At 42.5% G+C, this 15,779-nt stretch overlaps 1 protein-coding gene across 1 annotated transcript in view; it reads left to right on the top strand.

Moving 5' to 3' along the window:
• Positions 1-15,274, top strand: part of LOC117347478 (corticotropin-releasing factor receptor 1-like) — a 119,118-nt gene extending 103,844 nt beyond the window's left edge. The window contains exons 11-13 of the mRNA XM_033918481.1: positions 2,807-2,942; positions 4,621-4,662; positions 15,134-15,274. Of these exons, the coding sequence (XP_033774372.1) occupies positions 2,807-2,942; positions 4,621-4,662; positions 15,134-15,274 (319 nt within the window). The remainder of the gene's footprint in view (positions 1-2,806; positions 2,943-4,620; positions 4,663-15,133) is intronic.
• Positions 15,275-15,779: the final 505 nt, after the last annotated feature.

Genomic DNA, 15,779 nt, shown 5'->3' with positions numbered 1-15,779 from the left:
CCATAGCTTCCAATTCCCCCATCTTATTCCTTAGGCTCCTTGCATTCGTGTACATACACTTGAGTTTGCGGCCTGTTACTTTCTTGCATTTCCTGCAGAATGTTAGCAAGCCCTTCTCCTCTTTTGTTCTCTCTGCAGAGAGGAAGAATTTTATAACCAGAAGGTAATAAGTCCCCTATGATGGCAATCTGATATTAAGCTTCAATTCATATTCAGCTTTTAAAATACTGTTAAAATACTTATTTGATAAATTTCTTTTTTAAAAATCAGGGATTGCAGTATATAAATGAATTGTTATGTTATATTATGTTACTTTCAAACAATTTTATTGAAAAACAGCAAAGGCAGTAAGAATCCTACAGTGAAAAGAAAAAGAGAACAACAAAAGAACAGAATTCCTGTCAAAGAACAATCCGGATCAGCCAAGGAATTACATAAGTATTACCCCCCCCCCCCCCCCCCCCCCCCACAATCCCATCTCCTCTTCCCATTCTACTTCCATCCCAGGAGGAACGTAATGCAATGAGAGTCCTAAACCATATCCCAGGTCCTATAACCATCAGTCTCTCCTCCTTTTGTTTATTCCTCTGCCCCTGACCTAGAGGCATGAGAGTACTAACATCATAATCTATAAGGATTTCCAGCTGAACATTAGAAATGTTCAGAGATTATATTCAAAAAGAGGCTTCACCCTCGTGGATGTAAAGAATTCAAATAATAGTCCCAAGTAAGCAAAAACGGATGTTGTTGTTTAGCATGGCCTTCCTCCTCTCGTGCTTCCCAAATGACCAATGTGTGAACCTGAGCACTTCCAAAAAGATGGTGAGTCCGAGGAAGTCATTTACGAACCAGGAGACACATCTTACGACAAAGCAGGATTCCTCCCCTAGGCAGTTCCTGAAATGAGCCAAGAACATCCAACACTAATTGTTCTACTGTGCCCTCTAAGAAACAGCCCATGACCGAGTGTAAATAGAATACCACCACAGTCCAAAATGCTTTAATATGCCAGCAGTCCCAAAATGAATGAGAAAAAATATTAGGGTCTCTACCATATTTAAGATACACAGATGAATGAATTCCTCCTATATTGGGAGCTAACTTGAGTAAAATATGCTGTATAGGCGGGGCCTTGGGTGTCCGGGCCAATCAGAGCATTAGGACCCTTCACGATGCATCCGGGGAGGGGCCTGAGGCTCTGATTGGTCTAGGCTGTTTAAGGACCTGCTGCCAGGGTGGTTGCAGCTGAGGTTTTAGGGAAGGGGTGTTGTGATGCAGCAGAGTCATCACTCCTGTTGCATCATAACACAGGTTTTTAGCAGTCTCTGACACTGACTGGCACCCCTGGACCAGTCGCTTTTTTTTGTCGCCAAAAGCCGATGCCACTTTTTGAAAATGGCTTGGCATTTTTAAAGAATCCACCGTAGGACTAATTTCAATTTTGAAGAGACTGCTATAAATTTTGCTAAAGTGGAAGATAATCCCTTTTGATAATCTGTCGCTAAACTGCTTACAGGCTAAACTGCCGGAAAACAGTTTAGCGACGGCGTTAAAGCTTTGAGAAGCTAGCCCTCAGTCACTTCACTAGGATTTTGGGGCTGCCGGTCAGACCTCCATAAACCAACCGGCAAACCACTCCTCCCCACCACACACACAAAAAAGTGGAGGGAGATAAAATTCAGCCGGCACCGTGAATGCTCCAAAGAAACACTATTAACGCCTAAGCAGCTTGTGCTCCAGTCCCTGACCAAGTCAAAGGAGTGAGCAAATACTACCTCCACTAATCTTCAGCAGGCTGGCTGAAACAGGTCCCTGAAGGATATACCTGCCAACTGCAGATTTAAAATCTGTTCCTTTCCATGCAGGCAGATGGATATCTGATTTCCCCAAAAAGACCATGACTAGTGTGAAAAACTGTAAAACTATTGCAAAATAAAAAAAGAAATAAACCAAGCAGATCAGAAGATACCTTTCATGCTTGCCTGCAAAAAGAAAAACTGAAGGGGGCAGCAGACTCCTGGGAGAAGAAGGAGGTTTCAAAAGCTGTGATTGACATCTTTCTGTAGTATGCTCACAAGAATGGACAGAGTACCCTAAGGTTCAGTATACCATTGCTATTGCAATGGAAATTACCATTATAATATCTTGCAGAGAGACTAATACATCCTGTAGCTCACTTCCATATCTAAATTAAAAGCTTGTTTGAAAAACTGTTTTAATAACTTTTTGCATTTTTTTTTTTTTTTAAAGTTCAATAAGTTTTATTCAGTTTTCAGTAAATAAACAAACATGAAACATCATAAGGGAACGAATACAGAGGTGTAGTATATCAGATCTAGCGCACAACAGTAAACAAGTGCTCATCCAAATAAGCAAAAGATGAGGCATACCATATAAGTTGGCAACAATAGAATAACCCATAAAATATGAAGCAACTCAGCTCAGACATAAGAGGAGAAAGAAACATCCAGTAGGAGCCTCCAAGTACATTCAAATGAATGCAAAGATTTGTTCTTCGTACTAAAGTCAAGACTTTAAATTGAATCCTATAATATCTCAAATACAACAACCTCAAAGCAGTATTCTGCATTGTAGGTGCCTAATATTACCATTCATTAAACTTGCATAGGCAACATTACAGTAATCAATTTGGGAAACAAACAATACTTTACCTCTTGAAAGGCCCTGGACATCCACACATAAGCTGCTCTCTTGTTTCATTGGCATCATCTAAGACTGGAGGAGCACTTTAAATCCAGATATAACAGGATTCTTTTTACTGAATAAATGACCTTTCACTCCCCAGGAAAGCTGTGAAGGCCACCCTAGTGCTACTGCCTCTACTGGGGATAACCTACATGCTATTCTTTGTCTCCCCTGGGGAAGACGAGATCTCTCGAATTGTCTTCATCTACTTCAACTCCTTCCTGCAGTCCTTTCAGGTACAAATCACATGACAGCATGCCAGTGCCATATTACTTTGTATAGAAACACTCCACTGTAGGATGCAACAGAGCAGTGGTCTCAAACTAAAACCATTTGCAGGGCCACATTTCGGATTTGTAGGTACTTTGAGGGCCGCAGAAAAAATAGTTAATGTCTTATTAAAGAAATGACAATTTTGCATGAGGTAAAACTCTATAGTTTATAAAGGAAAGATTTATAAATATAAAGAGTTTTACCTCATGCAAAATTGTCATTTCTTTAATAAACTAAACTAAACCTTAAGTTTATATACCGCATCATCTCCACGGATGTTGTGGAGCTCGGCACGGTTTACAAGAACTTAAAATATAGGAAGAGAAGGAAAAAAAAGGTTTACATGAACTTATATATAGAAGAGAAGAGTAAGGGGGGATAGAATTACATTTTAGTGAAAAGCCAGGTTTTCAGTTGCTTGCGGAATAATTGGAGGGAGCCCAGGTTCTATTAACATTAACTTTTTTTTCTGTGCCCTTCCAAATACCCTATTTTTTCTGCGGCCCTCACAGTTAAAGTTTAACATCTTTCCTTTCTCAGAACTGACAAATTTCAGTCACTATATTGAAAATAAAATATTTTCCCTACCTTTGTTGTCTGCTGACTTCATTTTTCTGTGCTTTTAACTATGTTTCCAGGGCCTTCTTGTCCTTTGACTGTTTTTCTCTCCGTCTTCACATTCTGCCTTGCATCTATCTTTGGCATTAACTTAACATTCAATTTTTCCCTTTTTCTACTTTCTTCTCAAAATCTACATTTCCATGTCTTCCCTTCCCTTCCTATCTCTCTCTCTCCTTCCGTCCCTATTTCCATGGTCTGACATCTCTCTCCTTCTCTCCCTCACCTCCAGTGTAACATTTCTCTTTACCTTCCTTCTTTCTGCCCCCTGCAGTCCATCTTCCTTCCCTTCCTCCTTTCTGGCCCCTCTCCCAGTCCAACATGGCTCCCTCCTTTCCACTAGTCCAACATTTTTTTCTCTCTTCCTCCTGCATGCTTCTCCTCTGATCCTCCTTTCCTCAACCAAACAACATCTCTCTCTCTCCTTCCATAAGTCCTACTTTTCACTCTCTGCCCTCTCCCCCTTCCCCAGTGTAACATTTCTCCTTCTCTCCCCATCCATTTTGCCCTCTCCATGAGTCCAACACTTTCTGCCTCCAGCACGCTTTCTCTCTGTCCTTGCCTCTTCCCTCAGTGGCATCCCTCCTTTGCACCCCCCAACCCAACATGCTCTCTCCCCATGCACCATCTCACCCTCCCTCCAGTGTGTAGCACCTTTCCTTTCCCTCCCTTTCTGCCAGGTCAAGCAGTACCCCTTCTCCCTTCCTTCTTCCCCTCCTCCCCTTGTCCAACAGTATCCCTTCTCCCTTCCCCTCCTTCCCTTGTCCAGCAGTACCTGGTGCACACTGGGCAGGAAAAGAATCTCCGGCGTCGGCTGATTAGCAACTTCCTGCAGCCGCATCATATGCCGGGACTCCTACCTTCGCGTATCTGGCAGATATGCGAAGGCAGGAGTCCCGGCATATGCGACGGCAGCAGGCAGTTGCCCAGATTGCGGGTTCAGGTACTAGAAATGTGTTGAAAAAATAAGTGTCTTGAAAAGACTGAAGATGCCATTAAAGACTGTTTCTTGTCTATATTCAGGGCTTCTTTGTGTCGGTTTTCTATTGCTTCTTGAACAGTGAGGTAAGTTCCGAACAACTGATATTATGCTCTGCTCTGTTTTCATGCCAATGAGATAGTCTTATAAGTGTAAGAGTACTCTGTGGTAGAGGTCTGTAATGTGTACGCAGAACTTTTCTCCCTTCATCTCCTCACTTTCTTTTCTCTCTCTCTCTCCTTCCTTCTATGACATTAATTTAATTATCCAACACCTTCTTCTCTCTGTCTGCCACTTCCTTGTATAGTCTGCCTTCATTCCTCTATCTGCCCTTGCACCCCATCTCCTCTCTTTGTACTGCTACCTGTCTTCTGACTCCTTATTCCTCTTCCTCCTGCTCTCCACCTGCCTCCCATCTCTGCCCTCCTTATGCTCCACATTCCTCCTGCCTCCTCTCCCTCTGCCTCCCATGATCAGCATTGTTAATGACTTCTTCGGGGATGATCATAGATTATCTGAGAATGTGGACACAGAAAAATTTTCTCAAGTTCAATAAATTGAAGACTAAGGTGCTCTGGTTTGATAGCTACAGTTCATTTCCATATACTGAATTGGTGCTGTCAACTGGAGAAAAAAATCAAGAGAACTCATCTGGAAATCAAAACGCTTCTTTTGAAGTGAGCCCTACCCAAATATATTTCCCTCTTACCTCCTTTAGTTTTATGTTCAATCTCGATGTATTTAATAACTTCCCTTTCCCCATTTCCCTCTCGTTTCATGTACATCAGTGTGTAAATGCTCCCCTCCTTTTAGCCTAGATATGATTTTACTTTCTAAATTATATTTTATTTTTAACCGTTTAGATACCTACATACCTACTTGATAAATGGTATATCAAAAATAAAGAAACTTGAAACATCAAAAGTTTTAGATGTTATTATAGACGCTGATCTTAGCTTTGCTGACCAAATTAATTCCTTGGTGAATAAATTTTTCTTTCAGTTAAGATAATTAAAAATGATAAGATCAGACAGTTTTGCAAGCTGTTCTATTTCCTTACTTGGATTACTGCAATTCACTATACTGTGGTGTAACAGAAAAATAATACAAGAGATAACTACTGCAAAATACAGCAGCCAGACTAATTTTTGACAAAGCCAATTTGAAAGTGTTAGTCCACTGCTGAGGGAGTTACACTAGCTACATATTAAAAAGAGAATTCAATTTAAGATTACTTGTATGTCCATAAAGCAATATACGGAGAAAACTCCAATGGACTAGTTTCTAAGATCACAATTACAAGCTCCTTTTATAGTTCAAGATCAACACAGTTTTTTAAGTTGACCTTTCATTCTCCATTACATGTTCACCGTAAAAAGATACATGAATCTACCTTTGAATGTCAAGGCCCTAAAGTTTGAAATAATCTGGACTTGCATTACCGCTTCAGGAAAATATTAGACATACCCCTTCTCTCTTTAATCCTATCAACTATCGACCATATCTGATGGTTAAGCACAGTTACTTACCTGTAACAGGTGTTATCCAGGGAGCGCAGGCACATATTCTCACAGATATAGTTTATTTAAAATTTGATTAAAACACTTATAAAACTTTCTAAGCGCTGACATAATAATAAAAAATGGGGTACAGGACATACAGAGATACATACAGAAATACATATATGGCAATCAATGGACAGCAACTTACAGGAATAAAGGGGAAGAAGTACAATGGTATAAAGAAAAGTTCACAATAAAGGAGAAGACGAAGGAAAGGGGACATGACTAGAAAATTTTTTTAAAGAAAATAGAGGAAATTGAATAATTAACTGATCAATTGTTTAGATATGCTGAGGTAAGTAGATTTAAATTTCAAACGTTTTCAGGGAGCTCTTAAAATTTTCCTAGTATTGGTTCCTCTCTAAGAGGATTTGGGAGCGAGTTCCAAAGCTGGGGAGCTGTGACTGAAAAGATTTTGTTACGCTTAGTGCTGATGATTTTTAATGAAGGAACTGAAAGGTGATTATGAGCACTCAAGCGAAGTGCTCTAGTGGTAGAATAGGGAATTAACAGTCTGTCTAAAAAGATAGGAGAGTAAGATTGATGAATCTTAACTGTTAGAAGGGCAATTTTATATGATGAGGGATTGGCAACCAATGGGCATTTCTTAAAAGTGGCATTACCTGATCGTATTTCTTGGAATTTGTTATGATTTTTATTGCAGTGTTTTGTATTAATTGTAATCGCCTTATTTGTTTCTGAGTAATGTCTTTGAATAGTGAGTTACAGTAATCCAGCTTTGATATGATAAGAGAGTGAATAAGAATATTGAGTGCTGAAGAATCAAGTACCTTTGCCAGAGATCTGATCATACTTATTTAAAAAAAAACCCAGTTTTTTACTACTTGGCTGATATGATCTGGTACGATAGTTTATGATCAAGAATGACTCCAAGAATTTTAATGCTGGTGACTTCTTGCAAGGACGTATTGCTTATCTGTATGGGTGATGTTAACGATAAGCCTTCTTTCCAGGGGAACAGGATAGTTTGAGATTTAATGATATTCAGAGATAACATGTTGTTTCTCAACTACTGACTAACTTTTTCTAGTTTTTCGTTTATATCCTGTAGTTCGTTTGGATCCTCTATATTAAGTGGGTGTAAAAGCAGTACATCATCGGCATATGCATAGGTGGCAAATCCAATGAATTGACCAAGGGTAATCATGGGGGCGAGAAAGATGTTATAGAACAGACCGCAAACTCAAGTGTATGTACACGAACACAAGGAGCCTAAGGAATAAAATGGGGGAATTGGAAGCTATGGCACGAAAAGATAACCTTGACATCATCGGCATCACGGAAACATAGTGGAACAAGGAAAACGTCTAGGGCACTGTGCTACCAGGATACAAGCTATACCACAGAGACAGAATGGGTCAAAAAGGTGGGGATATTGCCCTATACGTCAAAGAGGGAATTGAGTTTACCGGAGAGAACACGCCAGAAATGAAAAATAAGGTAGAGTCTCTATGGGCCAAAATTCTGGGAACAAATGGAATGGAAACGAAGATCGGCATCTACTACCGACCCCCAGGGCAGTCCAAAGAAACTGATGGAGAAATGACAGACGAGATTAAACACAACTGCAAGGGAGGCAACGCAGTTATCATGGGCAACTTAAATTATCCAGGGATAGACTGGAGCCTTTGCCCCTCCAGCTGTGGTAGGGAGACCAAGTTCCTGGATGCTGTAGGCCAGGGGTGTCCAATGTCGGTCCTCGAGGGCTGCAGTCCAGTCGGATTTTCAGGATTTCCCCAATGAATATACATGAGGTCTATTTGCATGCACTGCTTTCATTGTATGCTAATAGATCTCATGTATATTCATTGGGGAAATCCTGAAAACCCGACTGGATTGCGGCCCTCGAGGACCGACATTGGACACCCCTGCTGTAGGCCATTGCTTCCTGGAACAACTTGTCAAGGAAAATATGAGAAGAAATGCAATTCTGGACTTAATTCTAAATGGATTATGAGGACCGGCGCTAGGTGTAGAAGTAGAAAGGATGCTTCAACTTGGACACGGGGGCAAAACATCGATCCAGAATGATGGCCAAGGCACTGAACTTCCGAAAAGGGAATTATGAAGGGATGAGACTCATGGTGGGGAAGAAGAGAATAAGCACTGTAAAACGCTAGAGCAAGCATGGTCCCTTTTTAAGGACATAGTCACTAAGGTGTAAAATCTCTATATACTGCATATCAACAAGGGATCCAAGAGGAAAAAGAACCAGGAACAGGCGTGGCTCAATGTAGCAGTGAAAGAAGCGATCAGAGACAAGACTTCTTTTAAGGAATGGAAAAGGTCAACAACGGACGAAAACGGGAAAAAGCACAAACAACATCAAAGCAGGTGCTATAAAGTGGTGAGAGGGGCCAAAAAAAGACTACGAGGAAAAAATAGCCAAGGGGGTGAAAAACTTAAAGCCGTTCTTTTGATATATTAAGGGGGAACGACCCGCAAAGGAAGCAGTGGGGCCGTTGGATGACCATGGAGTGCTAAAGGAGGACAAAGCCATTGTCGACAAACTGAACACATTTTTTGTGTCTGTATTTATCGAAGAGGATATACACAACGTACAGAAAGCCGCAGGAAACGATGACGGGAAACTGACGGGGTTGATGGTCAGTCTAGAAGAGGTATGAAGCTGCTTAATAGGCTGCTTGATAGGCTTAAAAATGATAAATCCCCTGGACCAGATGGCATCCATCTGAGGGTAATCAAAGAACTGAAAGGGGTTATAGCTGAACTGCTTCAACTAATAACCAATCTGTCGATCAAATTGGGAAGGATTCCGGAAGACTGGAAAGTGGCAAATGTTATGCTGATCTTCAAGAAAGATTCGAGGGGAGATCTGGGAAACTACAGACCGGTGAGGCTGAACTCGGTACCAGGAAAGATAGTAGAGGCGTTTATAAAGGACCGCATCATTGACCACCTTGATGTACACAATCTGATGAGGACCAGCCAGCACAGCTTCAGCAAAGGAAGATCTTGCTTGACGAACTTGCTGCACTTCTTTGAGAGAGTTAACAGGCAGATAGACAAGGGTGACCCAGTCAACATTGTATATCTGTATTTTCAGAAGGCGTCCGACAAGGTTCCGCATGAACAACTACTTTGAAAAATTGCAAGCCATGGAATCGAGGGTGAAATACTCATGTGGATTAAAAACTGGTTGGTGGATAGGAAACAAAGAGAGGGGGTAAATGGACAATACTCGGACTGGAAAACTGTCACGAGTGGAGTGCTGTAGGGTTCGGTGCTTGGATCCGTGCTTTTCAACATATTTATAAATGACCTGGAAATTGGTACGATGAGCGAGGTGATAAAATTTGCAGATGATAAAAAGTTATTTAGAGTAGTGAAGACGTAGAAGGTTTGTGAAGACGTGACAAACACGCTCAAGAAATGGGCCGCGACATGGTAAATGAGGTTTAACGTGGATAAGGTGATGCATGTCGGTAACAAAAATTTTATACACGAATACAGGATCTCCGGTGCAGTACTCGGAAAGACTCCTCAAGAAACAGACTTGGGAGTACTGGTCGACAAGTCGATGAAGCCGTCCGCGCAATGTGTGGCGGCGGCGAAAAGGGCGAACAGAATGCTTGGAATGCTTAAAAAGGGGATCATGAACAGATCGGAGAATAATAATAATAATAATTTTATTTTATATACCGCCATACCCAAGAAGTTCTAGACGGTTCACAACAATTAATTAAAATACAAACAATGCTAATCATTGAAATCAACAAGTTATATGCATATAATATAGGAAAAATACATACATGCCATATAAAAAGGGTAAACAATCTTAAAAGAATAAATAGTATAATAATAAAATATATTAAGAACCCAGCCTGTTAAATAATAGAGTTTTAATCTGCTTTCTAAAATCAAGATAAGAAGAGGCATCAAGCACTATTTGGGCGAGCCATGAATTTAGTTTAGCTGCCTGAAAAGAAAAGGTTCTTTGAAAGAACCTTTTATAATGACAGTTTTAATGAGGGAAAAGGAAACAAATGTATTCTTCGAGAGCTCTTATTGATATAACTCAAAGTGAAATGAGTTATATCAATACTGGAATACTGCGTCCAGCACTGGTCACTGTACATGAAGAATGACATGGTACAACTTGAGATGGTCCAGAGAAGAGCGACTAAAATAGTTAAGGGGCTGGAAGAGTTGCCGTACAGTGAGAGATTAGAGAAACTGGGCCTCTTCTCCCTTGAAAAGAGGAGACTGAGAGGGGACACGATTGAAATGTTCAAGATAATGAAGGGAATAGACTTAGTAGATAAGGACAGGTTGTTCACCCTCTCCAAGGTAGGGAGAAAAAGAGGGCACTCTCTAAAGTTAAAAGGGGATAGATTCCGTACAAACGTAAGGAAGTTCTTCTTCACCCACCCAGAGTGGTGGAAAACTGGAACACTCTTCCGAAGGCTGTTATAGGGGAAAACACCCTCCAGGGATTCAAGACAAAGTTAGATAACTTCCTGTTGAACCGGAACATACGCAGGTAAGGCTAGACTCAGTTTGGGCACTGGTCTTTGACCTAAGGGTTGCCGCGGGAGTGGACTGCTGGGCACGATGGACCACTGGTCTGACCCAGCAGCGACAATTCTTATGTTCTTAGGAGAGGGGAGAGGACTGAACTCTAAGGGATACCATAGTTAGTGGAGAAGGAATCCGAGATAGAATTATTAAAACTAACCTTAGCGGATCGTTCTGAGAAGTAGGATTGTGTGACATCATCCATGGAGCCCGGTACGGATGGTCTAAAAGTATAGAATCACTTTAACTGTTGAAAAGTCTTGAGATGGCCTGTACTACGCATGTGCAAGTGCCTTTGTAACCAATGTTGGCTCGCGGGATCATCAGTTTAGTAAAAAAAGCTAAGAAGCCAACTAGGGGAGGAGGGAGATTTGTGAAATTATCTGCCTGCTGACCGTGGATAACACCTGTTACAGGTAAGTAACTGTAGTTTATCAAGTGGGATTTTCTCCTCCCACTGAACCAGCAATGAAGCAACCGAATCAACTGCTTCTGAAGAGCAGCAATAGCAGCAAAACAATAAGACAAACACAGGGACGCAGACTTCAAGCATGCACTATTGGCTCTATTTATCTCCTGCCCCCTCTGATGTCTAGAGCAGTGGTCCCCCAACCCTGTCCTGGAGGACCACCGGCCAGTGGGGTTTTCAGGATAGACCTAATGAATATGCATGGGGCAGATTTGCATGCCTACCACCTCCACTATATGCAAATCTCTCTCATGCATATTAAGAACATAAGAATAGCCTTACTGGGTCATAGAAACATAGAAAGTGACAGCAGATAAGGGCCAAGGCCCACCAAGTCTGCCCACACCAATGACCCTCCCCTACCTCCCTTTGTGAAGAGATCCCACCTTTCGATCCCATTTAGCTTTAAAATCAGGCACACTGCTGGCCTCAATTACCTGTATCGGAAGACTATTCCATCGATCTACCACCCTCTCGGTGAAGAAGTATTTCCTGGTGTCGCCATGCAATGTCCCTCCCCTGATTTTCCACGGATGCCCTCGTGTTGACGTGGGTTCCTTGAAGAAGAAGATATCCTCCCCTACCTCGATACGGCGCGTGAGGTATTTGAATGTTTCGATCATGTCCCCTCTCTCCCTGCGTTCTTCTAGGGAGTAGAGCTGCAATTTATTCAGCCGTTTCTCATACGGGAGCTCCCTGAGCCCTGTTACCATCCGTGTGGCCATTCGCTGGACCGACTCAAGTCTCAGCACATCTTTGCGGTAATGTGGTCTCCAAAGATGTGCTGAGACTTGAGTCCATATAGCCCAGTATCCTGTCTTCATGGAGGCCAATACAAGTCGCAAGTACTTGACAGAAACCCAAATAGTAAAAGCATTCTATGCCACCGATCCAGGGCAAGCAGTGGCTTCTCCCATATCTGTCTCAACAGAAAACTATGGACTTTTCATCCACAAACTTGTCCAAACTTTTTTAAAACCAGCTATATTAAATCGCTCTTACCACATCCTCTGGCAATGTTCTGGGCTCCTGGGGAGGACGGGCTATAAAAATGAATAAATAAATAAAAACACATTCCAGAGCTTAACTATTCTCTGAGTGAAAAAATATTTCCTCCTATTAGTTTTAAAAGTATTACTCTGTAACTTCATTGAGTGTCCCCTAGTCTTTGTAAATCTTGATGCAGTAAAATATCGATCCAGTTCTACACAGGATTTTGTAGACTTCACTTATATCTCCCCTCAAACGTCTCTTTTCCAAGCTGAAGAACCCTAACCTCTTTAGTCTTTCCTCATATAAGAGGAGTTCCATTAGGGCTATCCCAAAAACCTAACTGGTTGGTGGTCCTCCAGGACAGGGTTGGGGACCACTGGTTTAGAGCAGTATTTCTCAACATGTGGTACATGTAACCTTAGGGTATGCAAGCCACTTGTTGGGGGTGTGCACACTGGCCGCTGAGGATCCCATACCCTCCTTATTGCTCACCCACTCTCCTCCGCCGAAACCGCTGTCACCACTGGGAATCCCATGCCCTCCTTCCTGCCCGCCCCATTCCACTGAAGCCGACTCAGAAGGCTTACCTCTGATGTTAGAGCTGATGTCAGAGGACAGCTTTCCGGGTCAGCAGCACTTGTTGCAAGGACACATCGGTGGCTCTTTCACGCTGCACGTGGCTGACCCAGAAACCTCTCTGATGCCAGAGCTGACGTCAGAGGGAAGTCTTGTGGGTCAGCCACATGCAGCGTGTGAACTGTGCCGCTGAAGGCAGAAGGATCAGCCCAGTTGGATGACCCTGAAGGAAGTGAGTGCGGCTCAAGCAAGTAAGGGAGAGAGGGGACATGATCAGGGACAAAAGAGGGGGGGAAGGAGCATGCTGTTACATGGGAGGGGCACGATTTTGGGACAAAGGCTGGAAGGCAGAGAAGGGGACATGAACTCAGGACACAGAAGGAAGGGAGGGGGCATGAACATGGGACGCAGAAGGGAGGAAGGGGATACTAACTTGGGATATAGGTGGAAGGGAACAGAAAGGGAGAATTGTTGGTCATGAGTGTGTGAGTGAGAGGGAAAGAGATGGTGCACATGGGGAAAGGAAGAAAGAGGAAAATTGGGCATAGAGAAAGGAGTGAGGTAGAGATGCATGGGGAATAGAAGGATAAGAGGGAGAAATGTTGGATATGGTGGTGGAGAGGGAACAGAGGGACAACTTGAAGGGGATGCAAGGGGGAGAAATGTTGGACATAGTGATGGAGAAATGGGCATGGGGCTGGTGGGCAGTGGTGAAAAATGCTGCACATGATCCGGGGGATGAGAGAAGGAGAAATGTTGGATGTGGCAGTAGAGGGAGTGGGAGAGATGCACTCTGGATGTCTCTCTCTTTCCCCACTCCCTTTGCAGCAAGGGAAGGAATGAGAGAAGGAGAGTGAGAGAGGGAGACATGTTGCCAATGGGGGTGGAGGAGAGAGGAAGAAACAGAGGGACAGAGAGAGAAATGTTGGTTTGGGAAGGGAATCAGATCCGGAGGAGAGGAAGCATACAGGAGGCAGAAAGAAAGAAATATTGGATGCAAAGTAAGAAGGAAGTGGAACCAGAGACTCATGAAATCACCAGACAACAAAGGTAGGAAAAATAATTTTATTTTCAATTTAGTGATCAAAATGTGTCAGTTTTGTGAATTTATATCTGCTGTCTATATTTTGCTCTATATTTGTCTATTTTTCTATAGTTGTTACTGAGGTGACATTGCATATTTTAAAGTCATCTGCCTTGACCTCTTTGAACCCCCCCCCCGAATATAAATTATAATGAATGTTTTCTCTGCGCACAGTATGCTTTGTGCTTTTTTAAATTTTGTGGTTACCATTATGTATTAATAAGATTATATTGTGTGTATATGAAAAATGGATGGAAGAAATTGCATTACAATCAGTACTATTATTATGGGGTGGGGGTCAGGGGTGGAGCCTAGGTGGGTCTGGGGCAGAGCTTGGGCAGGGGTACCCAGTTGATATTTTTAGACTTAGGGGGTATTTGGCCTGAAGAAGTTGAGAAACTCAGGTCTAGAGACGCCACTGTAGTTTGGACATGTCTGAGTAGTGAGAGGTTGTGCCATTCTGCAACAGCTCCTACGTGATCTTTCAATTCTTATACACAATTCTGTAACCTGTATCCTTGAAATTTGTTTACTGTGCTGGTTCACAAAACACTGTTCTATACAGGAATCTTCAGATTGCCATGGGTGTAGCTTAACACCTAGCGGCTGCAATCCTCATTAGTGCCCTGTATCACTATATAGTGTCTATATATCTAAGTATGAAAATGTATAAGAAGTAAAATAAGCATTAAATAATTACAAAAAATTATTGAAAAAAGAAAAAAGTTAATAGCACTGTGATACGGGGCACTAATGAGGATTGCAGCTGCTAGGTGTTAAGCTACACTGGCGGCAATTTGAAGATTCCTATACAGAACAGCGTTTTGTGAACCAGCGCAGAATACAAATTCCAGGGATACAGGTTACTGAGTAGTGGGAGGAGCAGGGGTGTGGCTTACAACAGTAGCTTCGTTAGGAATATCTCGAAAACCCGACTAGCTGGAGTCCCCAAGATCAACTCCCCCCCTGGCATTTCTGGAGATCTACTCTTCTTTACAACATATCTCCTTCCCAATGAGTTCGGCAAGTCTTGATCACAACTTATAAAATAGTTTAGTATAATATTTCTGTGCTACAAGCTGGCTCAGAGCTAATAAGGAATTGCAGTGAATAAAGGTTTCTCCCCAGCTCATTCACAACCTCATCTCTCTTTCTCATAGATCAGGAACGGTCTGGGCAGGGGGGGTTTGTGCTATGACCCACTATTATTTTGTTGACTTACAAGTTTTAACTTGTGGTTTTTCCCAGCAGAAGGGAGCTAGAGGCAAGAAGGAAACTCTTCTGTGATCTGTCCCTTTTCTCTCTCGTCACAGGTGCGCTCTGCAGTGAGGAAGCGGTGGCATCGCTGGCAGGACAAGCATTCCATCCGTGCTCGTGTGGCTCGTGCCATGTCCATCCCCACCTCTCCCACCCGGGTCAGTTTTCACAGCATCAAGCAGTCGTCGGCCATCTGAGATGTGAAAGAACGAGAGTTCATGAAGGGAATGCCAGGAGAACCTGGCCAGGTTGAAAAGAAATGATACCAAGCAGACTGCTACCAAAGAAAATGACTGCAGACCTCCAAATTCTACTGGCTGGCACCTGCAGATAAGCCCTCTCCCTTCCTCATACACTGAATCTTGTATTCTTGTCAGGTGCAGCTGTCCCAAATCTCTTTCCAGCTAGGTCCCCCTGGTGAAAGCTGTAAAAATGAGCATGCCTCAGCTTTTCTGTAGTGGATGCAACTGCATAGTTGACATACTCTTTTAACTTTAAAAGAACATCCATAAAATATTACCTAGCTTCCTGCCAAGACTTAGATTTGCAGAAACTACCAGGCATTGCAAAGTTTCTGGCTCTTCATTCTCTGGCTCAGAGCAGAACCTGAAGACTGAGAATTTCTTTTCCAGGTGGAGAATCTCAAACAGTTGCACAGTATTTGCAAGGCAGGCATAGAGGATACTGGCATCTTTGCTTACT

The sequence above is a fragment of the Geotrypetes seraphini genome, chromosome 13, assembly GCF_902459505.1.
Source record: "Geotrypetes seraphini chromosome 13, aGeoSer1.1, whole genome shotgun sequence".
NCBI classification, from domain to species: domain Eukaryota; kingdom Metazoa; phylum Chordata; class Amphibia; order Gymnophiona; family Dermophiidae; genus Geotrypetes; species Geotrypetes seraphini.
This window is presented reverse-complemented; position numbering and strand designations above follow the sequence as displayed.